The sequence below is a fragment of the Ambystoma mexicanum genome, chromosome 7q, assembly GCF_040938575.1.
Source record: "Ambystoma mexicanum isolate Mex_15411 chromosome 7q, UKY_AmexF1_1, whole genome shotgun sequence".
In the NCBI taxonomy this organism is placed as follows: domain Eukaryota; kingdom Metazoa; phylum Chordata; class Amphibia; order Caudata; family Ambystomatidae; genus Ambystoma; species Ambystoma mexicanum.
The window spans coordinates 962,374,188-962,399,039 of record NC_090941.1 but is presented as its reverse complement, the minus strand read 5'-3'; the positions used below and the strand labels follow the sequence as shown (position 1 = coordinate 962,399,039).

The following is a 24,852-nucleotide window of genomic DNA, read 5'->3' as shown; positions in this document are numbered from 1 at the left end:
ACTTCCTACAAATATTTTGCCTGAGAACCTGAAGCTCCTGGTAATGTTTATTTAGCCCTACTACATTTTTTAACACCTTGACTGTTCCCATCGGTCTAAAAAATGTCCTTTTGACCACTCAATTTCCTCATTTCCTGTAACTAACCACTTACTGTCAAATGAGGTTATGGCCTTGCAAACTTCCTTTGCTAGGATTACACATGGTCTAGATAACTGTTAAGTACTGTTAAGTATTGCAAATTAAAATATTCTGTTAGCAGTCTTATGTTTATTACATTTCTAATTTATGTAGCAATCATTTTAATGCCAACGGTGCACCGATATGCTCCGCTGAAGAATGGATGTTTCTTACCATTTCATTTCATATGCACATTTTGCCCATAACACACAAGAGGTTGGGGACCACAGGATTAGATGGATTAGCAATCAAATGGGTTAGAATAGAATTGTAAATTTGGGGTTCTATCCCATTTTAAAAAGGGACCAAACTTGTTGCTTTTTCCCTGCTGGTTTGCCGGATATTTGACTATTTGTATGAAGAGAAGTCATCCTGTCACTGCAATCATAAGGATCCTAGGACAGGGATGCTTTTCTTTTTAAGGACGCCATTTTGACCAACGGTGATTTCTTTACCCTACAAGTGTGTTATGAAGTAAGCTGGTGGCAGCTGTAATTTCGTGTTGGCTTCACAAGGGTGCCGTTGATTAAACTGCATAAGAAGCACATGTCTGTACATCAGGGTACTAATATTTTTTAAGCCCTATGAAGTGTGTTGACATGATAAAGCCTGCAGACGGTAAAGATGTCTGATGAACGCACATGCATTTCTTAGCAGCTTGCTGTAATGTATGCATGTAATCAGATACTGACCATTCGATGTAATTATGTAATCATGACGCATTTGGGCAATTTACGCCCGTGTTTGGTTTTACACATATGCAGCAGCGATCTTCTTTAATAAATGAGAATCTCATTATCAGACCTGAGTGCATTTGAGTGATTTGCGAGTTTCTTACTTCCCCTGAATATTGCTGGGGTTTGGAGAGGAGGCGTTTGCCCCCCGGCATTATCAGAAGGATTTCCATGAAGATGGGCTGCTGCTGGGGACCAGGTTTGGCCATACTGACAGGCCCCTGGCCCTTTTGTCCTGCTTCCCAGGCTCTACTATGGCTGTTGGAATCCCTTCCTGGGCTGGTCTTTGTCACCCTATTGGTCCTCCTTGCGGGCTGTACTGGTGGTCCTATGGTGGAACTGCTTCTGGGTTGTTGCTCTGCTACCTCCCTATTAAATCCTCCTGGACTAACCGTCTTGTGTTAGGGAGGCTCCTTCACCTAGGTGTTGTCGGTCAGCCCTAATCCACCTCAGCTCAGTCTTGTGCTGTCCTGGGTTGCTCCCCTCCGCTAGCCCCATATCAGGTGCAATCTTTGTTGGCTGGCTGCCAAGTTTTGGCCCTCAAGCTGCCTGGATCTCCTTGGTCAGGTTCCTCATCTTACTGGTGCTTTCTCAAATCACTGCTTTTGCTTCTGTTTGGTGGGCCAGATTCCTCATATTACTGGTGCCTTCACAATCACGGTTTTTGCTTCTGTTTGGTGGGTCACCATTAAGACAACAACAATGATTCTTCTTTCCGTCTGCCTGGGTCGTCAGTAATACAGGATCCCATTCCCGTCCCTGAACACAGAATACGAATGGCACAACACCTCAGGACCATTCCATTGTGGTTTAAAAAAAATAATGTATGCTAGAACCAAAAATGCCATAATACTACTTATTTTAGGAGCACAAATTAGGTAATATAAGAACTTAAAGCAATGGGGGTTTGGCTCGGCTTCTGATAGTTACAAACACATTTAAAGATGTACTTCAACTAGATGCAGAGAACATTTGAAATTTCTACACTGCAATAATGCCTAATTTGTGCAAATCACTTCGTGAATTTATAATAAATATGTAATTACTTTTTGCATCATAATCAAGAGATACATTTGTAGCTGCAGTATTTGTGTACATTCATTCACTTTGAGATACTGGTTCATATGAATCAAACTTTCCTTTTAACCTAATGTTCTTGATTTTCCTTTTCCTTTGGTCTCCATTTTATTTTGTCCCCTTAAACATTTATTCTTTGTGCATGTTCTTCCCCTTTTTAAGTGTTTTTAATCTTTTGGATCTTCTTTGCTTTCAAACTTTTCTCTTTTAATGATTTGCACAGAAGGTACATAATGGAAAGTGATAATAAAACAAGACATAAATGTCATCAATGAATAGTACATAAAATATACACTTAAACATACCAATTCTTTTATTCGCTTTCGATGTCTGCTATATGGATGGCCCAGATGACTTGTCAGATCAAAGATCGTAGGGATAGCATTGTCTCTCAGAACGGTTCTGTATGGACTCTGAAATAAAAAGTCAAAAATTGTCAACATAACTTCCAAAACAGTGATCCTCGCCCATTTAAAAATACGCTCACATATTTTTAATAGGTGACATTCTCCAAGATATATCATGCAACACAAATCCCAGCATAAAATACAGTAAAGTTAGTTAACTTTTCATTTGTTAGAAATCAGGGTTTTTTTAACAAGCGAAATCTGGCATTGGTAACATTGAACTGCCGGTGTGGAAAATGTTTACATCCTAATATACCACTAGTAGAAATCATCAAAATAGAAGCACAGCAGTAGTTGGTAAAGCAATATATGTGGGTACAGATATTGAAATTGCCCTTTGTTTGCAAATATTGCAAGCAGACATTCCTCAATAACCCATAAACCATTATATTTGGACTTCTGAGCTATAGAAAGCTACTTCGCACCTAATTTGCAAAGGATAATCATGATGAATGGTTGATTAAAGCATATTGCAGCACCCAACCCATTTTGACTCCCACAAGTCAGCTGTGCCAGATTACGTCTCTCTATTACATAGTGGCACTGGATAACAAACTAAATGTTCATACTAGGGGAAAATAAGAGTTACCATGTGGTAGACAAAATACTCTTAATTTTCCTCCAGACGAAAAACTAAAGCTTCAAGAGCATCCGTAAAATAAATGTCAGTTGTATAGAATTTTACTGTTTTTAATTCCCCTTGAAGTAATTCACTAAAATATTTTCACTAATTTGTACTCGCCCCAAAAGATATCTTGAAACTGGCATACCCCCATAATCATTGCACTACCTCTATACTTCAGTGCCCACCCCTCGCTGCACTACACTTTAACTTAGGTGGTTCAGGCATATATTCGTTTTCAAAAACTGATTAGCAAAGTTTGCTAATTTAAAATGTTGTAATTAGCAAACAGCCCCATTTGATTAGCAATGTTTTACGAATACAGTTAATGTCAGCATAAGCTATTTGTACCCAAGACATGAAATGAGCAACAATACAGCAGTTTTGCGAACCGCTGAAATAAGACATTAGTGAGAGGAGTGAGGCCTTGCAAATTCTTTACCCTTCATCTAGACCCACAGGTCGGGTAACTTAGTTTACCTATTCAACCTAAGTGAAATGCAATTGACCCATGCAATTTCTGTAAAAAGGTGCATGTCACTACAAACCCACTTTATGTTTGGCACACTGCTGCCACCCAGAGGTCAGACATGCACAGTTAAACTTGTATTTGATTTACCATTTACTGTGTCTGTAGTAAATGTCAAAGTTTCAAACATGTCTTGCAAATGCTACTCACCCCTTCATAAAATCTACTAGACTATGCCAGTGGGCAAACAGACTGTGGCTGGAGCACCAGTTACAAGATGTATGCAATCTGCAGTTTACATAACTAGGTTAGCCATCAAAAGCATGTGGTCATGTGATCATGTGATCATTTACAAAAGTGTACACTCGTCAATATGATGCATCTTCCCCAACAAAATGTATATAATTGGCACTATGAAATTTAGATACACTAACATAAACCTTGCAGTAAAGCATGAGATGATGCAGTGTTTTACAGTATCAATACAGTTATTATGCATTATGCAACAACTTACATTTTAGGAATGGAATTGTATGACTGTCTTTTAAAAAAAAATATAAAGTTGACACAACAGTCTTTGCCAGACAAGCTATATAAAGCTTAATAAAAGTATCATCCTGATTATTTCTAGATTGCAATTTAAAAATAAAAATAAATTCTTGCCTAGCACTCCCACACATACCTTTGGCACTTCAGAGTGGAGGAAATGATTACTGCTGCACTTTCTCCGCATTAGCAGTTAAAGTGAACAGAGAACAGAGGGTCAAGACAGCACTGAGGGCAATGCGCTTTCATTGACGAGGGCAACATAAATGGCTAACTTTGCTACACAAGCATCCATTTGATTAGCAAACCTACAGAATTACATAGCAAATTGCTATGCAACACTGCTTATTTTATGCCTTGTGGTTACTTTTAGTTGAACCCAAGTGTGCTTTCTCACTGTCGCATCTAGGGTTCAAACTTACCTCCACCACCCGTCGCTCACTCTCTCCCTCTCCACTTGAGCACTCTTTCTCCACTGATCTGCCTTAGTCTTCTCTCCATACTCAGTGCAGGCTCTTCCCAGTGACTCATTTGCTCCTTGTTGCCCAGTAGTACTTACCTGGCGAAAGTCACCCTTTCCTATGTGACAAGGTAGACCTTCTGAGGGTGGGTGCCTGTCACAGTAGGGCCTCAGGGACCCTCTTTTTGAGTAGGTTTACAGCCACATGTGACAGAAACACAAGAAGAAAGCAATTATTTAGGCTTCAGAGTTGGAAGCTTCTCCTAGCCATCCCAATCTCCAGCCGATAAAACTCAGCCAGTTTGCTTTAAAGAACCATAGGCAATGCAACAATCCAAACATTGGGTTTGTCGCTTAGTTTTTACGACAATAGTACAGAGGAAATTGGAGGAATGAGCTGGCGGGACCAGTGAAGAACACAGAACCCGCATAAATACAATGTATCTACTGTACAGAATGATGAAAGGGAAACAATGGGCCTCAAGTGTGGCAGTATTTTGGTGGTCAATCTGCTGAAATACAGCTAAACAGAATTACTGTTACCCACACTCGGACCTGAGGATTTACAGCAGGATTGCAAGTGGTGGCAGGCGGTAATTCGACTGGTGGAAATGCTCTAGATTTTTGCAGTAAGGTGGAGGATTTACAACCAGGACAATCCTCCACCTTACCACCAAATTTCTTGTTCAGTGGTGCAGTAATGCGGCATTTCCACTGCATTACCACCATTTGTTCCTGTATCGCCGTACTCCCAATAAGGCACATTTTTCTCCCTCTACATTAAATGTAGTGGGAGATGGAATGTTACAATACACATGCCTAAAACAACTATAAAAGTAGTACAAAGTCTCAATTCCTTCCCTAGCCTGCCAGGAGTGCTTCTACATATTAACAAAAACACAACAGTCTTACCGAAGAGAACAGAAAAGCAGGCAGCATCAGCTGAAAGGGTAACAAGCACAGCAACCAGGCCAGTATTAAATTCTAAATGGTGGCTGCCCATTATATTTCTTGAGGCCAAACACTCCCTTCCAGAGGGACCACCTGACGCAGAACACAGAGACCTATCGGGAAGCTGCACAAGACACAGGTGCAGGCCATCAAGAGGAAACCACCCAACAGGAGGAGCAACAACCCTTTAAAACTCAGCCAGCCCAGCCAATGCTACAATGCTAGCAAAGTACAAGCTGTACAAGATTTGGCCACCCCTATTACTCAAACCCAAGTGAGAGCCTTTCTAGGTCTCACAGGTTACTATAGGAACTTCAATTAGAACTATGGGACCATAGCTTCTCCCTTGAATGTGATCTCCTCACCCACATTTCCCAAGAAGATACGGTGGAATGAGGAATGCACCAAGGTATTTGAAGGACTTAAGAAAGCCCTTTGACAAGCTCCAGTCTTAAGAGCTCCTGACTATGACCACTCCTTTATTATACAAACTGATGCTTAAAATACAGGAATAAGTGCAGTTCTGAGTCAGATGGATGAGAAAGGCAGGGAACACCCTATCTGCTTCATCAGTAGGAAACAGAAGGACAGTGAAACAAGGTGGGCAACAATTGAAAGAGAAGGTTTTGCAATTGTGTGGTCTTTGAAGAAGTTTAGACCATACTTGTATGGATCTACATTTGTAATTCAAACAGACCACCAACCATTGAGATGGTTAATGCAGATGAGGGGGGCGAATCCTAAGTTATTAAGGTGGTCAGTCAGCCTTCAGCGGTTTGTCAGGGTGTAATCACCAAAATGCTGTTGGTCTCTCCAGAAAGTATGACCAACTGGAGTAAGTAGATTCATCCAGGAGTGGATTAAATCCTCCTGTCCCTTAAGTCTGGGGGGACGAGTGTTGAGATTTACTCTGCGCGCCAAACCACGTTTGGTCCCTTTGTTCGTTTTGTCTTTGGCGGGGTTCAAATGTGTATCGACTGATTTAAAGAAACAAGAGAGTGTATTTTGAAGTATATTTTTGTGTTACATATATTTGCTCCCTTCTAAAGAACTGACTGTTAAATTAATAAATAATTGTTTAATCACGAAACAGTGTTTATTTGGATACTTGTCATTGTGAATCTCCATGTTATAACTCTACAGCTCACATTGACCCATCTTGAGATAAGCCTGGCTGCTCAGTTACTCTATGAACATGTGTAGTACATGCTTATACCAAAGGTTGGGTTAACTAATGCCAAGAGGACAAGGCTGGTGCAGTCTCCCACAGGTTACTGCATACAATCTTGCCTAACAAACCCATTGCTTGTTTTCCGATAACACCCGGAATTGAGCTGCTCTAGAATACTCATAGATGTCTGGATAAGCCATGCCCCCCTTGTTTTCTGTAAGTATCATAGTTTTGTAAGCCTTTCGGGGCCTTTTCCTTCCCATAAAAAGGTTAGTAGAGAGTGCTTAATGTCTGTGTGGAAAGACTCTGGGTGTGTTACCGGGAAATACTGGAACAGGAAGAGAAGCCGCCATAGCACGTTCATTTTAATTGTTGTGAACCTCCCCGCTAGTTTCAACCTTTTTTGGATGTCCCTTTTAATCATTGTCCAAAGCGGGGCATGATGGGGGGCTCTGTTGCGCAGGATCAAAAATGGCCACAGCCTGATAGCGCTCTGCTGGAGACTTACAACTCCTGTCATACCGGAGGCTCACGACATGCTGCAACTGCTTTAATTATCTGCCTTGCTGCGGCAGAACATCCTGGGATCACTTGGTGTACAGCTTGGGGTGAGCTGTCGACGATTTGCGGCATTCGGCTCCGGGGCCTGGGACGGCTTTGGCCGCGTGGTGCTGGTGTGCCCTTCCCCCCGCCCTGTGGAGTCCTGTGTGGTGGAGGTTCCTTGGTGGTCCCGTGGACGGAGCGGTGCCTGGCGCTTGTATCCCGTGGCTCCAATGTGTACTGTCTGTGAGGCGGAGAGCGATCGCATTGCCGGGGGCCGCAGTGTTGGTGCCCGCTTGACATCAGGATGGAGCCGACCTGTGGGGCTCTCCCAAAGTAGGTCCGCGGTGGACTCGTGGTCGGCTGGCGCTCCCTGGAGCCTGAAAGGAGGTGGGGGCGAGGAGGCGAGGGACCTGTGGAGGCGAGTGCTGATCCCCCTCCTCGCACCCAACATATACGCCCAGTGGAGATTACTGCGGGCCTGGCTCCGGTGCCCGCTCCCACGGCAGCACCCTACAGTGAGGGACTTTGGGGGTTCCTGCCCACTTGGACTCGGCTTCCTGGGTCCATGTGGGGGGGTGTTTGAAGTTTGGGGCAATTTGCGCTGTCATGTGGGGCAGCAGCCTTGTGGGGGAAATGGCGATGTAACCCCACTGCTCCCTGTCTCTGATGTGGAGCGAGTTGCCCCCCACCCCCTGTCTGTAGAAACTCTGGTTAGGGCAAGCGTTTTTTTTTCTTCTTTCTACGTGTGGACTGGTGGCCACTGGATTACATGAAGCTCTGGACCGGATTTATGGTGGATCGGACTGTGGGCTGGACTTCGGGGCTCAAGCTCATCTGCCCCAGCTAAATAGTAGTCGCATGGTGTGCAACCTGTGGGTGGGCCTGGGGGCCTGAGAGGGGGGGCTTGGATCTCAGCCCTCACCCTCGGTACATTGGCTCCCAAACACTGGTGGGCCCTGGCTTATTGGAATCCCTTCTTCCTGTGCCTTGTGTTGAGGCGAATCAGGTACATGCCCTGACTGTTACTCCCTGTACCCCCCGGAATGGGTAATCAGAAACGGCAATCCAAGATGGATCAATTTCCGAAGGCAGACCGTTCCTCTGCCTGTCAGGAGGACGACCCCGGGGACGCCCGCATTGACATATCTGCATTAAATCAAACCCTGCTGGCCCACAAGGGAAGCACTGACAGCCTGGGGGCAAAAATTGACGCCCTAACCTGTAATGTGGATGTGTCAACGGTACAAATTGAGAAACTGTGTGGTAGGATGGCGGAGGTAGAGCAAAGGATAGGGGAAGGGGAGGATAGGATCTCCGTTCTCCAGAGAGAGGTGGCATCCCTGCAACAGACGGTTAAGAAAATTACTGCCAAAAATGATGACCTCGAAGGGAGATCGTGGAGAAACAATATAAGGATTACAGAGGTGGCAGAAACCACTCACATTGACAATATGGAGCTCTTTGTTGAACAGCTACTCAAAGAGGTCTTGGACAACCCACCAGTCACTAATCTGTTTGTGGTTGAAAAGGCCCACCGCTCGTTGGCGGCTAGACCTCCCACAGGTGCCCCGGAAAGAGCTATCATAGCTCGAATTTTCAATTACAGAGATCGAGATACCCTGCTGCGCGTGGCCAGAGAAAAGAAGAACCTGCAATGGGGCTCATCGACAATACGCTTATTTCCTGATTTTAGCCAGCAGGTGCAAGATCAGAGGAAAGCGTTTCTAAGTGTCAAGGCCATGTTGCGGAAGAAGGGGATTTGCTATTCCATGATGTATCCCGCTAAACTCAGGGTGGTACAGGATGGCAGGGGATCCTTCTTCACTAACCCTGAATCGGCTGAGAGGTTTGCCTGAGCATTCCGGACCCCATGCCCCCTGCTCCGGTGACCCCTTGACCAGGAGGAAGCCAGCGTGTGCATATGGCTGTATAATGGTGCACGGCCGGACTCACTCGACGTCCGATTAAGACATCCCACTGCTATATGATCTTAACATGTAATACTTTTCCCCAGTGGGCGATCAAAAATGTCATGTAACCATGTTATTGAGCCTCCAAGCTTTATGAGCCGCAGATGCCGCCAGCTCCCCCCAAGCCCTCCCCCACTCCCCCTCGCCAAGACAGCGGCAACTCAGCTTGGTTTTAATTTATGTTTCAGGGGTTAAGGGTGGCGGGTGGGGTTAGGGAGCCAGTTGATTAAGGTTTCTGGTGTGGGAGGGGGATGGGGTTCAGGGCCTGTTTTGTTATTCTGTTAGCATTATTGGCGAGTTGTCAGGGGGTGGGGGGTGCCCAGATTGTTGCATGTGCAGATAGAGACCCAAGAATTGAATTATGGATGGGCATTACCCGTTTCCTAATTTTCCTTGGCCTAATTTCACACCGGTCAGTGTTCACTCCCGGTCTCGGTCATGGACATTTTGTTACACTTGAATCTAAGGGATGGGAGGGACAGGTTTTCCCTTTGGGAAGGGCAACGCTCTATGAGCGTCCTAGTCAGGTTAGACACTTTCATGGCCTTACATCAATTGACATCTCAGCAGCCGCAGTTCCTTCAAACAATACCCACAGAGCCATATCATGAGTTGTTTCCCCGGGGGAGGTCCCCATGTTACCCCTGACATGACCTTGCTTACAAGGAATATTCGGGGCTTTACTAATGCAAAAAAGGCGCGACTCATATCCAACTACGCGAGGAATCACCAGGTTAATGTGCTATGTTTACAAGAGACACATTTAGGGAAAGGTCACAAGCTCCCTGCCCTGTCGGGCTGGGGGATTCACAGGTATGGGTCCTCTTACGCTACACACTCCCGGGGTATTGCTACATACATACACCGCTCCCTGGGATTCAAACTTCACAAACAGGTGGCGGACGGGGAGGGAAGGTTCTTGTTGGTGGCTGGGGAGATTGCGACCCACTCCGTTCTATTTATAAATGTTTACGGCCCTAACTACGACTCTCCCGATTTCTTCCAGGCATGCTCGGAGTATTTACGATTGTTCCCGAGATACGAGGTGGTGTGGGCGGGGGATTTTAATGTAGCCCTTTCCTCCACATTGGATAGATCAGTGTCGACCCAAAGTTCGTTTCCCCGCGCAGCACAAAAATGGCTGTTCACCGCGTCCGATTATTCCTTGTCTGATGTCTGGCGTCAGTGTCACCCTGACCGCGTCAGTGTCACCCTGACACCAGGGAATTCACGTTCCACTCTAGTGTGCATGGGAGTTCGTCCAGGATTGATTATGTGTTTATGTCTGCGGACCTGACCTGTGTGGTGGACGGGGTGGTGATTCTCCCCCGAACCCTTTCGGACCATTCCCTGGTCCTGGTAAAATTCAGGGACCCCCATCCTACCCCGGGCAGCTTCGTTGGAGGTTCCGGACCAGGGCATTGGAGGACTTGGTGTTCCGGGAGGGGTTGCGTCAGGCCATTATAGAATTCTTTCAGTTCAACGCGGCGTCTGTCCCTGGTCCAAGGGTAGTATTGGAAACATTTAAGGTGTTCCTGCGAGGCTGTGTATGTCACAGGGGGTCCTTAAAAGTATTCGCAGAGCCATTGAGCGTAAGGAGAAGGAAATTAAGAATTTGGTACTCCTCCAGGAGAGTGCGGATTCTTCAGATCTTCAGGCTGATCTTGTAGCGAGATGGCGGGAGATCCGTGCTCTGATGAATGGAGAGGAGCGATTCTTGGGTGACCCAATCGCTGCAGCGAGATATGGGGAGGGAGATCGCCTGACTAGAACCCTTGCCTGGGCCATTAGGCAGGAGAGTCGACTGGAGCCTAGATTAGAAGTGGAGGCCCAGCGGGGTGCACCTACCAGGGATGTGTTGGAGACAAATGAGATATTTCGCCAATATTATGAGCGGCTGTATACCGCCCATAGCAGGGCTGGGCATGATGATATCATGCAATTTCTTGATAGGGTCGCCTTGGGATGGATTGATTCAGAGGTGGGTGGGCTTCTTAATGACCCCCCCCCCACAGAAGAAGAATTTCGTAGGGTGATAAAATCACTCCCGAATGGTAAGGCTCCGGGAACGGACGGGATATCGGCTGAACTATATAAAACATATCCTGATCTGCTAATCCCCCATTTATGTAAAATGTTTGAGGAGGCGGCATCCTCTGGAGTGATCCCGGAGTCCACGCGGACAGCCCTAGTCACGGTGTTACTCAAGCCCAATAAAGACCCCAAAAGGTGTTCTTCCCATCTCCCCTTGTCACTGATAATAAAACCATTGGAAAGTTACTCGCGGACCATCTTCTCCCGCACATGCCTGCTCTGATCCTTCCAGATCAGGTGGGATTTATCCCAGGGCGATCCACCTAGAATAATCTGCGTAGACTATTCACCTTAATGCACAATGTGAATCCGGAGGTCCCTATTGCGGTAGTGGCCTTCGACGCGGAAAAGGCATTTGACTCTCTGGAGTGGCCTTTCCTGTTTGAGGTCCTATGCCGATCGGGCATCAGGTCCGTGTTTCTTGGTTGGAGTCGCCTTCTTTATTCGGCACCACTAGTGAGGGTTTACACAAATGGTATTCAATCTGCTCCTATTTATCCAACTCGGGCACTAGGCAGAGTTGTCCCTTTCTCACCTCTCCTATTCGCCCTGGTGATTGAACCATTGGCCTGTGCACTGAGAGAGTGTCACTCCCATCGCGGAGTGATAATCTTCTCACATGTATCTATCGTCTCTCTCTCTACGCGGATGACATGCTTTTATATATAAAACATCCTCGGACAAACTTACAGCCTGTGATGGAGGAGATGCATTTGGCGCTTTGTCCGTGCTACAGATAAACTGGTCCAAATCGGAGGTGCTCCCACTTACACCAGGGGTTGCCCCACAGGATGTGGGTGAGGTCTTTGCGTGGCGTCCGAAGGGAATCCGATATCTGGGTATAAAAGTGTCCACCTCCCCTGCACTTCTGTATGAGGAAAACTATATTGCCACTGCAACACTTAGAACATCAGGTAGACACTTGGGTTCAGCTCCCCATTCCTTAGCTAAAATGGTTGTCTTAACAAAACTTTTGTATATTTTTAATAACGTCCCGGCAATGCCCCCTGCAACGTTCTGGAGCCGCATAAAATCCTTGATGACTAGGCTGATTTGGGCGGGGCAACGATCCCGCATCTCCTTGCGTACTCTATCCTACCCATATGCCCAGGGGGGTATGGAGGTTCCCAACTGGTTTCTTTACTATTTAGTCACTCAGATCCAGTACTCGATCTGGTGGTGGTCACCAACGAATAACTTGCCACATTCGCAGCTGCCCAAACAGAGGACCTTAGAGGCTTTCTTTGGGCCACTCGGGAGCGCCACTTGAAAACCGAGGTCCAACCTCTAGATATCACGCTCAAGGCTTGGGATCGCCTAGCAAAGTGGGTTGGGATGGGTCTGTGGTATTCACCCATGATGGCCATATATAGAGTCCGTGGGATCCCTCTTACATTTGAGCACATCTTCATTCGATGCTTTCAGAATCTGCGCATCTACACCTTGGGCGATGTGGCACCACAAGGGAAATTTATAACGAGGGACGACCTTAGGGCCAGAGGCGACTGGACTCCGGTCACCCAGTTGTTGTATTTCCGCCTACGCAAGGTTCTGAAATCGAGGTGGCCTGATTTTCCTAATGCCCCAGAGACATCCCTAATTCTAGAGTATACTGTAGCCCCGCCCTCTCCTAGAAAGGTGATGTCCTCCTTGTACAGCTTGGCTTGAGGGCTTCATCTTCCTCATATAGGGTCAAATGGGAAAGCAGTTTGGCTCGCTTACTGTCTGAGGCTTAATGGAAATTCCTTCTAGCTCAGACTGAATCAATCTCCCGCAATAACAGATTTCGCTTGATTCACTTCAAATTCTTACATCAACTGTACTACTCTCCCCTTTCTTTACACAAACTGTTCCCACTCAGGTCTCCAAATTATAAGAGATGTCATCAGTCCCCTTCTGTTTTTTACCACGTAGCTTGGTCCTGTTTTGGGTTTCTGTCCCGAGGTGGGACATTGTTAAGCATTTTTTTTCTTTAAGTTTTTTTGCTCGGCTGTGTCCGAACTGTTGAATGTTGAACTGTTGAATGTTGTGCAAGTGAAAAAACTAATTAAAAAACAGTTTAAACAAAGGGGGGCATACTTAGTCCGATATATATCTCCTAGCTGTTTTGTGATGGGTATCGGATGCCATCGTGGACTTGCTTCGGACTCCAGGTTTCCGAGAGACTGTCTGAGGGGGTCCGCCGATACTTAGTGGTAGGACAACTGTTTTGCTTTGATTAAAACAGAAACTGAGTGGGCCCGATATTCCTCTATTGCCACTAAGAGTGCTGGAATGGACTGGGATGGGTGTGTCAGGTAAACTAGGACATCGTCAGTGAACAGTGCTAGCTTGTATTCCTTCCCAAATTTAATAATCCCAGCGATTGAGGAGTGTTTTCCGATGGTTTGGGCCAAAGGCTCCATGACCAGTGCAAAAATCAGCGGCAATAACGGGCAGCTGTGCCTAGACCCCCACTCCACTCTGGGCAAAGGGGAGGGGGCGCCAACCCATTAACCACAACCGTTGCCATTGTGTTGCGATATAAGGCTTGTGCCCTCGTGATCCAGCGTGTCCCCAGGTTGGCCCTCCTCAAGACTTGAAGCATGAACGGTCACTCCGCCCAGTCAAACGCTTTTTCTGCTTCCACTGAAACTAGGGTGGGGTCTGAGTCCAGTGGGTCAATTAATGCCAGTAGGGACCCTTCGCCCTTTCACGTAACCAACCTGGTCGTTATGTATAAGCCTCAGCAGCACCTCACACAGTCTGTTAGTGAAGATGCTGGCGTAGATTTTGGCATCAACGTGAAATTGGAAAATTGGCCTGAAGGAACCACACTCTAGCTTCTCCCTTACTTCTTTGGGGAGAACGATAATTCTAGCCTCCGTGAAGGACCTGGGGCCTGACCGGTTTCCATGATGTCATTGAACAGAAGGGTCAAGAAGGGTGCTATAGCACCACTAAAGGTCTTGTAGACAGCTGGGGTGAAGCCATCTTGTCCTGGCGTGGATCCTGCCTTTAATTTGGAGATGGCAGCCCTTACTTCCTCTGCTATTATTGATGCACTCAATTTGTCTATGTCTGGGCTTTGCAGTTGTTTAAACGCAGCTGTCTCTAAGAATTTGATTATGTTTTCTTGGGTGGATGCGCATTCGGAGGAGTACAGTTATTTGTAAAACTGAGCAAAGTGAGCTGTGAGTTCAGTGGGTTCGTTCAGTGTTGCCCCCTCTGGGTTTCTACTTTTATATACCACTCTTTCGGCTCTCTGCCCTCTTCGTCTAGCTGCTAGTAGGGAGTGGGCTTTGTCTCCTCTTTCATAAAATGTTTGCTTCACATACAGGAGGGGAGTTAACGCTTTCTCACTCCACACTTCCTTACGTTCTTGCCTGAGCTCCTTTACATCTGCCAACGTTTTAAAGGCGTCTCCAACCCCACCTGACAGGTCAGCCTCTTTGTGTGTTATTTCCCCCTTCAGGTGTGTATCCCGCAGGAGTCTAGTTCTCTTCGTAAATGTCCTGTGCGCCATCTGAAGTCCCCTTGTCGTAGCTTTGGCTACTTCCCACACAGTCCCTCGGGAGGGGTCACCTATGTCATTTCACTTGAAGAATTGCCTAATTTCAGCATCAAGGGTTTCCCTGAAGACACTGGTTTTAAAATGTGTGTTGTTCCAGATCCATCTTTTGTCTGTGTTCGTGCCTGGGCCCAAGTCGAGATCGATAGTGCTCATGTTATGATCAGTCCAGCCCACTAGTTCAATAGTTCAATAGCATAGATACAGACGATAAACAGGGGATATACCCATTACGAGAGCTGACGGCAGCAGAGGGGGATTCAAACCTGACATACAAAATGCCACCATGTACTTAATGAAGAGGGACAGAGGGAGGTAGGGCAGCCGACCCATGAGAGAGTGAGGCAAGCAGCGGGGCGCAGAAAGGCATGAAGGAGGGGCTAGTAGGAATACGGGTAGGGGGACAGATCCTCCTGAAGCTGGAAGGGAAGACAAACGGGGAGCCAGCGGGAGCGACAAGAGCAAAAGAAGATCCTGAGCAAAGTAGTGAAGCAACTGACTGGGCTGAGATAATGGAGGAAACGGATAGGAAGAATAGGGAGAGAGAGGAGGCTGGAGAAGGAGAGCAGGGAGAGGAGAAGGGATGAAGAGAAGGAGCATAGGCAGAATGAGCGTAAAGAGAAATGAGATGGGGAGCACAGAGAGGGGAAGAGAGGAGCAGGAGCTGCACGAAATGAGGAGAAGAGAGCAAGAAGAGATTGAGAGGAGGCGGGAAGCACATGAGAAAGAAAAGCAAGTGTTGGCAAAAAGAGAACAGGGGAAGTGGTAAATAGAACTTCTAGCAGGAGAACGCACATGACAGGAGGAGAGGGACATGCTTAAATGAATAAGAAAACCATGGGCACAAAGCACGGGGGACAGTGCGAGCATGAGGGGAGGAGGCAGGCGCACAGAGCCAGATAGCACAACCCTGTCTAGCACAGTAACGACTGCGGCAGGAGGCATGAAGGTGTACTCGTATGGAGATGGGGGTGGCATAGATTTGACTGAGCTAAAGGACAAGACTGGGGAAGACACGACTTCTAGGAGATCGATCTTCGTGGAGAATTTCTGTAGTGACATGGAGATAGACTCTGAAGATGAGGTAGGAAGAAGTGGGGATCAGAAAAGGGGACGGGCAAGGTATAGGTCTCCGGGGGACAGCGCAGGAAGGAGTAGAACATGGGACAGAGACAGATGTGCAGGAACGACGAAGGACGGCCGAGACGGTCAGACACCACAAACCATAGTGGCATCACACAACACAGACAGTGTAAAACCATATGTTGAGAGACTCAGAGACCTCCCTGGATGAAGAAGGGGGTGTGGGGAGACAGCCATAGTATGTTCTAGAGAAAGGATCATGGGGAATCCGACTGTAAGAACCCATAGATGCATACTCGGGCATTGAAGAAACCGGCAGGCAGGTCAGGCTGACTAGAATCACAAATGGGAAGGTAGGACGTCCACAAATGCACTGACTGGAAAAAGGAGGGGGGCGTCCTTCGTATATACCATGGAAACACACCAACAAGGAGAATGTGAGATGCAGGTTGCCTTCATTGAGTCCGGGGGCTGGGAAATGGATATATGAACTAGAGAGAATGGCAGCGGGACAGAGGTTAGCAGTGGGAGACGTAAGGGGATTACTAGAGGCAATCCTCAGGGATGCTGCTGACGACGTATGGAAAAGGGCGGGATTCCCCAGAGTGAAAACCGAAACCACAGCGCACAATGGTTCGCTATTTGCAAACTGCAGAGCTGCCGTATGGCGAGCGCCGAGGACAATACATCAGACATTGGGGCAATTATGTCCCGGAAAATGGAGTTAGAGCCAAGAGCTTTAGCGCCTTGAAAACGCGAGAACAGTGGGACGAAACAGTAGCAGTATTTTACCACATATTATGCTTGGAACTGCCCGTCCAGAAACAGCTAAAGAGGTTAGTAGGCATGGAAGCAAAATCTTGGCCAGAAATACAGCTTATCGTTCACCACTGTAGGCTATTGCAAGAGAAACTTAAGAAGGCAGCTGAGGACAGAAAGATTGATGAAGCGAAATGATGAGTGCAGAAAAAACTATTGAAGTACGCCATGGTAGGGGCGGTACTAACCAGAGTAAGCACACAGGTGACACAGCAGCAGCAGCAGTACCCATCAGCGCCGATGGGGCAGGGGGGATTTATAGGGTGGTGAACATGCAGCACGGATTCCGAGAAAGAGGGGGGCCACGGAGAGGACGTGGGTATGGGCAACACATACATCACAACCAAGGGGGATTTCAAGGATGCGGGCCACATGTGCAGCAGGGCCCAGGGGATTATGCAGGGAGTTTCCAGAGTTAGGGCAAGGAACCATGCTTGCATACGGGCAGATGGGGCACATTTCAAGGGTGTGCAGAAGCAGGGGGATGCAACAGAATTGGGGAACACAGTACCAGCAAGTATAACAGGGAGACTAAGACAGCTATTACGCACAGGACCAACCACAACAAGGACCGACGCCACAAGCACACCAGCCCATGACAGATACCACAGATGCAGGCACCCATATCACAGTATTTGCAATCACCACAGAGTAGAGCCAACACACAGCAGGCGTTACAAGTACAAAGCAGCATGCAGACAAATGACGGAACAATGGCACACATGGACTCCACAGCAATGACCCCCCCCATTAGGAAATTGGGAAGGGTCACAATGGTGGGGAACAACCCATTTTCTGGGAATGGCAGGTCCTTGTACCCTCAAATAGGACAGCCTACAGACGGACTTGATGTGTTCCATCCTGCCGATCACACGCAACCCTGCGGAGGAACCTTGCATAAGGGTGGCAAAGGTGACAAAAGGTTTCCCTTCCTTGTAGACACAGGCGCGACTATGTCCTGCATTCAAGAGTTAACATTTAGGTTGGCATCAGAAGTAGTTCCGTTTACAGACAATATCTCCCTTTCTATAGGGGAACATGACTTATCTTTGCCTTTACTCTACTCTCGACAGACACCTGTAAACATATTGGAACAAGACATTATGAGCAGAACATGACCGTCTCATTCACAGACAAGGGAATAGTGTGCTCCACACCAGGGATACACATGCTCAATGTGAGAGAGACCATTCAAGCATATTGTGGACGGGGGGGGGGTTAGGGGAACTGTTCCAGTACGGAACTGAGATTGCAATTGCATGACTACCAGGGATTGCAGGGAAGATGTGGCGAGTTCCAAATTAATATTTTTTCAGACCAGAGATACTAACGGACGAGGCAGAAGGGACAATAGTGACAATAGAGATTGAGGCAGTAATTGTGAGGGACGAGTGGATAGCCGTGCATGGGATGGATGACACGGGACGGTCATGGCGAGCAGTTATCATCGTAGCAAAGGATACAGGCTAACCACAGTGACAGACAAAGAACTATTCAAAGACGAACGGTCAGAGCATGAGATGGTGTTCGAGATGAGTGTGGCATAATGGTTAAAGATCCACTACAGAGATGTACCACAGAGGATGGCAATGGTGCTGGAAGCACCACCATCCTTCTGCAAGTAGGATCTTACCAAGGTACTTAGCATCCTATGGACTACAAATCCCTATGATGTGGGGCTTCCGAAAGGAATACGGGAGGTGAAGATAAAGTTGAAACAAGGAGCAATTTTACCCTGAGTCAAACAGTACCCACTCTCAAATGAGACAAACAAGGGCATTTACGAAACAATTGCAGCACTAATTAATCGAGGCATTCTAGTTCCGTCAAAGTGCCCATAGCTGTGTACCCTGTTAGGAAAGCAGAAAGGGGGTTATGGTGTTTTATATAGGATGTGTGCCCCCTAAATCACATTGTAGAAGCAGAGTATCCTCTAGTTCCAAACCCAGCGATACTTTAGTGCAGCATTCCGGCGGAAGCTGCCCGTTTTATGGTCATAGGGCCTCATTACAAGGTGCCGGTCCGGTAACAACGGTGCCGGTAGGCTTACCGTACAGGTTTGCGGGTCGGAAGCCCTCCCGCCTGCTATGTCCAACCTGGTGGACAGAGCGGCACCCACTCGTAGACTTTGACGGTAGCACCAGCACTATTATGAATGGTGCCGGAGCTACCGTCCTCCTCATTCCCATTGAGCCCAATGGGACTCAAATGGGAATGGGGAGTTACATGTTCCAAAGCCTGGCTTCAAAGACCGCCGGGGCTGTAATACCCCAGTGATTCCCTAAAGCCAGGTGCCAGAAAAAAAATAAAAAACTCTGGCGGCAGCCTGCCTTTTTTACCCGCACGGCTACTGCCGGAGTTGTAATGAGGCCCATAGACTTTAAAAATGCATTTATCTCAGTACCACTACGCCCAGACCCACAAGACTTGACCTCCTTTATGTATAGAAACCGGAAGTGGAAATATACAAGACTTCCTCAACGGTACTGCGAGTCACCCTCTATATTCAATATGGTCCTCCAGGTGGATTTAGGCAATGTAAAGATGGAGAGCACGGTCCTGCAATATGCAAGGGATACAAGGTGGACAAAGCCAAACTACAGTATTGTCAGAAAGAAGTGCTATGCGTTGGATAGGTGATTTCCCAAAATGGCAGACAGATCACACAAAGGCAGAGACAATACGCAAGACAGCCAAACCCATGACAGCGAGAGGGATGCAGCAACGTGTGGGTTTGTGTAATTACTGCAGAGCATGGGTCTTTGATTACAGTACATATACAAGGCCTTAACTGAGCGCTCTGAATGAAGCACAAAAGGGATACAAGATAATGATCTGGACCACCGAAATGACTGAGGCATTCAATGAGCTGAAGGAAGCAATTTGCACAGCTGCAGTATTAGGGATCCCAGACTACAAAAAGGAATTTTTCCTGTTCTCACACACCGATGGAGTGGTGATGAAAGCAGAACTGACACAAAAGACAAGTTTGGGGCACAAGCCCAGAGCCTATTAAAGTGGGAAATGAACAGGGATTACCATGGGGTACAGCACCACTCTTTACGTGGAATAGACCCTTTTTGTGATATTGAAGAAACCAAAGAGCACACTGACAACACAGAGAGCATCATGTTACGAAGTGTTACTATCCAATTCATCACTTATGTTGGTGAGGTGCAGACTTGTTAACTCGACAATTTTCCTAGCAGACATTTTTCAAGAAGGAGACTATGCACACAAATGTGCAGAAAACATACAGGAATTCAGTGACACCTGCAATGTACAGGAGGACGCACTTGAGGGGGGAGACATGCTGTACATTGACGGGTCTTCAACAATTGACCAGACAGATGAGGTCAGGCATACAGGAACTGCAGTGGTGAGATTGAGGGAAGAACGAGTGAGGTAGTGGCCAGTGAGGGATTACCATCACATTATTCAGCACAAGCAGCAGAGTTAGTAGCTTCAATACTAGCAATGGAACACAGCAAGGGAAAGGAAGTGACAGTGTACTCAAACTCTGTGCATGTGACATCAACAGTACACTCAGGACTGGCGCAATGGATGAGGAGAGGTTACAGGAGAGCAGATGGGTCACCTGTACAGCATGCACTTTTATTGGGTAGATTAATTGAAGTTATATAGTACCACGCACAGATAGCAATAGTGAAGTGCCAGGTACACACACACACACACGAGGGGAAGATCCCATCTCAAGGGGAAAGGTGGCAGCTGATTCAGAAGCAAAATGTGCAGCATATTTTGGAGAGCAACTAGAAATGGAAACGGCATCACACGCTCAAGACTATGCAAGAAACATAGTACTGAAGGAAGGGTACAATGCATTACCACAAACACAAATAATGGAGTTGCAGGGCGATGCACCCAGGGGGGAGAAGGAAATATGGACTAGTAGGGGACGTACATTATTTTCAACAGACGTCCTATGGCAACAGAACAAACATGGAAAGTGGTGATGCCACTCGCATTATTGAACACTACACTGACACAGTTACACTATCCAACGCACACAGGAAAGGAGGTAATTGCCGCCCATATTGGAGAAATATGTTTGTCCTAATTTGGCACAACACGTGGCTGAATTTGTAAGCAACTGTTTGACATGTAAGCAGTTCACTGCAGGCCATACATTGAGAGTTATGAAAGGAGCCATACCTCGCCCGGCAGGCCCATTTCAGCACCTACATGTCGACATGATGCAAGTTTGTCAAGGATACCGCTACATGCTAGTAGTTGTGTGCTCATTCTTTCGGTGGATTGAGGGAGGCCCATGTTCTCATCCTGACACCCTCAGGGCAGCAAAGTTTTTGGTCCGGGAATTGGTCCCACGATGGGAGTGTGTAAGAGGTCCTTCGCCAATGAGATGTTCAAGCATGTCACTACGTTGCTGGCCATTCAACATAAATTCTCTTGGGCTTACCACCCGCAAGCAAATGAAATGTGTGAATACCTGAATGGCCTCCTGAAGGAGATGATCTCAAAAACTAAGCAGAGCACAAAGAAGAACTGTCTCCATTGCCTGCCCCCTCGCACTCTTTGCATTGAGCAATAAGCCAGGGTCCAACCACCATTTAACGTCCCAAGAGGTGGTGACAGCACGGCGCATGCAACTCCAACTGGCTCCTCCCACTAGAGCACTGAAAGACAGTGAGAGTAGTGCAGTCCAGGAAACTTATGACATTACTTCCTTTATTGCTAGTGCCTCATCTCTCGCCAGATACGACGACACTGGGAGGCCCAGAAGACAGCAGAGAAAGCAACAGTGACAACGAACTGAAAGAATCTTGGACAAAAAGGCATGTTGGCGATGGTGATACAGTGCTGCTCAGAAATTTTGTAAGAAGGTGGGACGCTACCAGATTCATGGGACCCCACATTGTTGAGGCAATAGCAGACAAAGCTGTCAGATTGGAAGGAAAGACTGTTTGGAACCATTTGGCAGATGTCAAGTCCTACCAAGCAGCTGCCTTGCCGGGCAACGAGAGCGACAGCACCAACGATCAGCAGTAAGCAGAGCAAAACGATAATTCTGAACTTACACTGCCGAGTGGAGGACACCCAATGGTTTCTCACTCAAGGGCAGTAGAGCTAGGGCAAGGACTGCTGGTGGCTATGAGACCAAAGAGGTCCAGAGACCAGATACTATCGTTAGGAAACGGTCAGGGGGAAGCGGGGGTGGGGGGGACTTGGAGATAGTCAAAGGGTTTAATAAATTCTATAGGCAGCTGTACTCCTCCCACATGCACCTCCCAATCGGAATTGGATAACTATCTAGAACAAGTCGCATTATACTGGTGTACAGATGAGGACAGGGAGTGGCTGGGTAGGCCCTTGGCAGTGGAAGAGGTATTATCAGCCATTAGCTCCTTACCATCCGTGAGGTCTCCAGGGCCGAATGGCTATACACACGAATTCTACAAGCATTTCACCGGAAAGCTGCCCCCCCCACCTACTTCGGGTATATCAGCGTAGCTTGGAGGACGGACGACTGTCGGACTCCAAGAGAGAGGCAGTGGTGCTGCTTAAGCCAGACAAAGCAGCAAATGAGTGCTCCTCCTACCGCCCCATATCCCTTATTAATATGACAAAATCCTAACCAAAATATTGGCATCCAGGCTGGCTCCGTTAATGCACAAAGGGTGAAAGCTGATCAGTCTGGGTTTATCTCGGGACACTCTACCTCATACGGGTTGCTTAGAATGTTTGGCTTAATGTCGGCGGTGCGACAGGAGGACCAGGTAGTTGCCGTACTACTGGATGCGACAAAAGCGATAGACTGCGTGGAGTGGACATTTATGTTTACGATTCTACGCAGGATGGGTATGGGGGACCAATTTATATCCCTGGTCTGCTGCTCTATGCATCGCTTACTGGTAGGGTTCGGGTGAATGGACACCTAGCCCCCCACTATAACACTAGAAAATGGGATGAGGCAGGGATGCCCCTTTTCCCTGCTGTTCACCCTAGCGATAGAGCCGCTTGCCGAGGTTATCAGGGATTGGCATCTACATAAAGGGGTACAGGCGTGTCGGTACAAGGTGGTTGCGCCATCTATGTGGACGACATGGTGCTCTGTCACAGAGCCAGAATGGAACCTGGACCCAATCATGCGCAGCGTGTTAAGATTTGGTGACTTCTTTGGGCTTTTTAATTAACGCTGCAAAGTCGCTCCTCTTCCCGCTAACGAATGAGGCCAAACAATATGCAGACGGGATGGGGTTTCAGTGGCAGGGGGACTACCAGATACTTGGGAATACACATTGCACGTGACCCTGCCCATCTATACATGTTCAACTATAAGAGGGTGCTGGTTCATGCTAAGTTATCGCTGGACCGTTGGATGAATTTGCCACTTAGCCTGTATGGCAGGGTCTCCCTGGTGAAGATGGCGCTCCTGCTGCATTTTATTTATTCCTTAATGTGCAGGTGGTGCTCCCTGGGGAATATTTCTGAGAGTGAAAGTCCACAATATCTAGGTTCATATGGGCCTGGAAGCAAGCCAGGGTGGCGCGGAGAGGCTGAATGCGCAAGTGAACGAGGGTGGGCTGGCACTGCCAGACTTTGAAACCCATTATGAAGTAGCCCAGGCAGGGTTCCTCCTCTACTAGTATGGGGTTCAGTCAGATAGAACACACATAGAAGTGGAGTGGCCATTGCGGCACTATTCCTCCTGCGGTCCAAGATACCGATGGCACCGGGTAGGACACCTAAAGTGAAAAATATGGTGTAACTGACTTGTAGGGCATGGACTAGGATTAAGCACAAATCCAGGGGGCGAGGTCATACACACCCCAGAATTACCAGTTATTTATTTACCATGGGTCATGCTCACTAGCAAAAGGGGTTATGTGGCCTATGTAAAGCAAATGGGCGTAGCCAGTTTTCGTGATCTCTTCCCGAATGGTCAGTTTATAACACTGGTAGAGATGCAGAATAAAGGGGAGCACATGCCGTTGGATATATTTACATACTTTAGATTACAGCAGTGAAACAGGTGTTCACTACCCTCTCTAAAGAACCTGAAACAGCCCTGATACTCAACAAAATGCTCACAAGCCCACAATTGGGGGTGGTGGGTCTCGAACGTATATGCTATGTGCCTTAAAGATAGGGTGAGAACCGGCAGATCTCCCCGGACGAAATGGGAAGCCTCACTGGGCGGTGCGATATCGGAGGGGGTGTGAGGCTATTGCTGTGGGGAAACAAAACGGGTAGCACTAAACGCAAACTTCAAACTGATGCACTTTAAATATCTACACCAGTTCCATTACACTCCAGCCCTACTGCATAGATTCTTCTCAGAGGTCTCGGATAGATGTGGTAGATGCGGCACACCGGCAGACTTTATCCATTTGGCGTGGGGATGCCCTGTGATATTCTCCCACTGGGAGGATGTCTTCAAAACTGTCTAATATCGTGGGCGAGAATATAGAACAATCTCGGATGACTGCACTGTTGGCTTACACTAAGCACATCCCCAGAAGCACCAGGAAGCTAACGGGTCTGCTCCTGCTCCTGGCCAAGAGGAGGGTGGCCATGGTGTGGTGGGGACCCTACCGCCGGGTCTGAAACAGTGGCGGGTAGATGTTTTACACTGTAATGACATGAAGACTCAATATGGTAGACTTCTGCAACTCCGCGCCATACCCAAAGACATGTGGGGCCCATAAATTCAGTATCTGATCACCCAATCCGGGCCGCCTCAGGATGGTACTGACTGTCACAAAACCCAATTGGACCCAAACCTCACAGATACTCCGACGCTTGAAGCTACTGGGTGTGCGTGATGACAATAGTACAGCACCACTCCCTTGCTGAAACAAACTCAGCCTTCAGAAACACAGCGTGCATGCTCTTGCTCTGCGAAATGTAAAGTGTAGTTCTACTGTGGTGCATTGGTTGAATTGTTCACTGTGCTGCTCCTACCGTTTTGTTCTGTGCTGGTTGTTGCACCGGCTCTGGTGCTTTTTATAAAATACCAAATTTTTAAAAAAAATACATTTAAAAAAAAGTACTTGTGGGACATCTTCTGGGATATGTTATGTGCCAAAGGAGGATTTGATGAAAGGGCATTCAAGTTATGTAATGTTGATTTATAACGTGTGCCACTTCCACCCAAGGGCAGCCTCCACGCTCTACCAGCCAAGGGCAGTCTCC

General features: G+C 47.3%; 1 protein-coding gene across 2 annotated transcripts in view; it reads right to left on the bottom strand.

Annotated features, from left to right (window-relative positions):
• THAP12 (THAP domain containing 12) overlaps positions 1-24,852 on the bottom strand; it is a 142,661-nt gene that overhangs the window by 58,655 nt on the left and 59,154 nt on the right. For both annotated transcript variants that reach the window (XM_069640047.1, XM_069640048.1), the window contains exon 3: positions 2,295-2,402. In XM_069640047.1, coding sequence (XP_069496148.1) covers positions 2,295-2,402 — 108 coding nt within the window. The remainder of the gene's footprint in view (positions 1-2,294; positions 2,403-24,852) is intronic.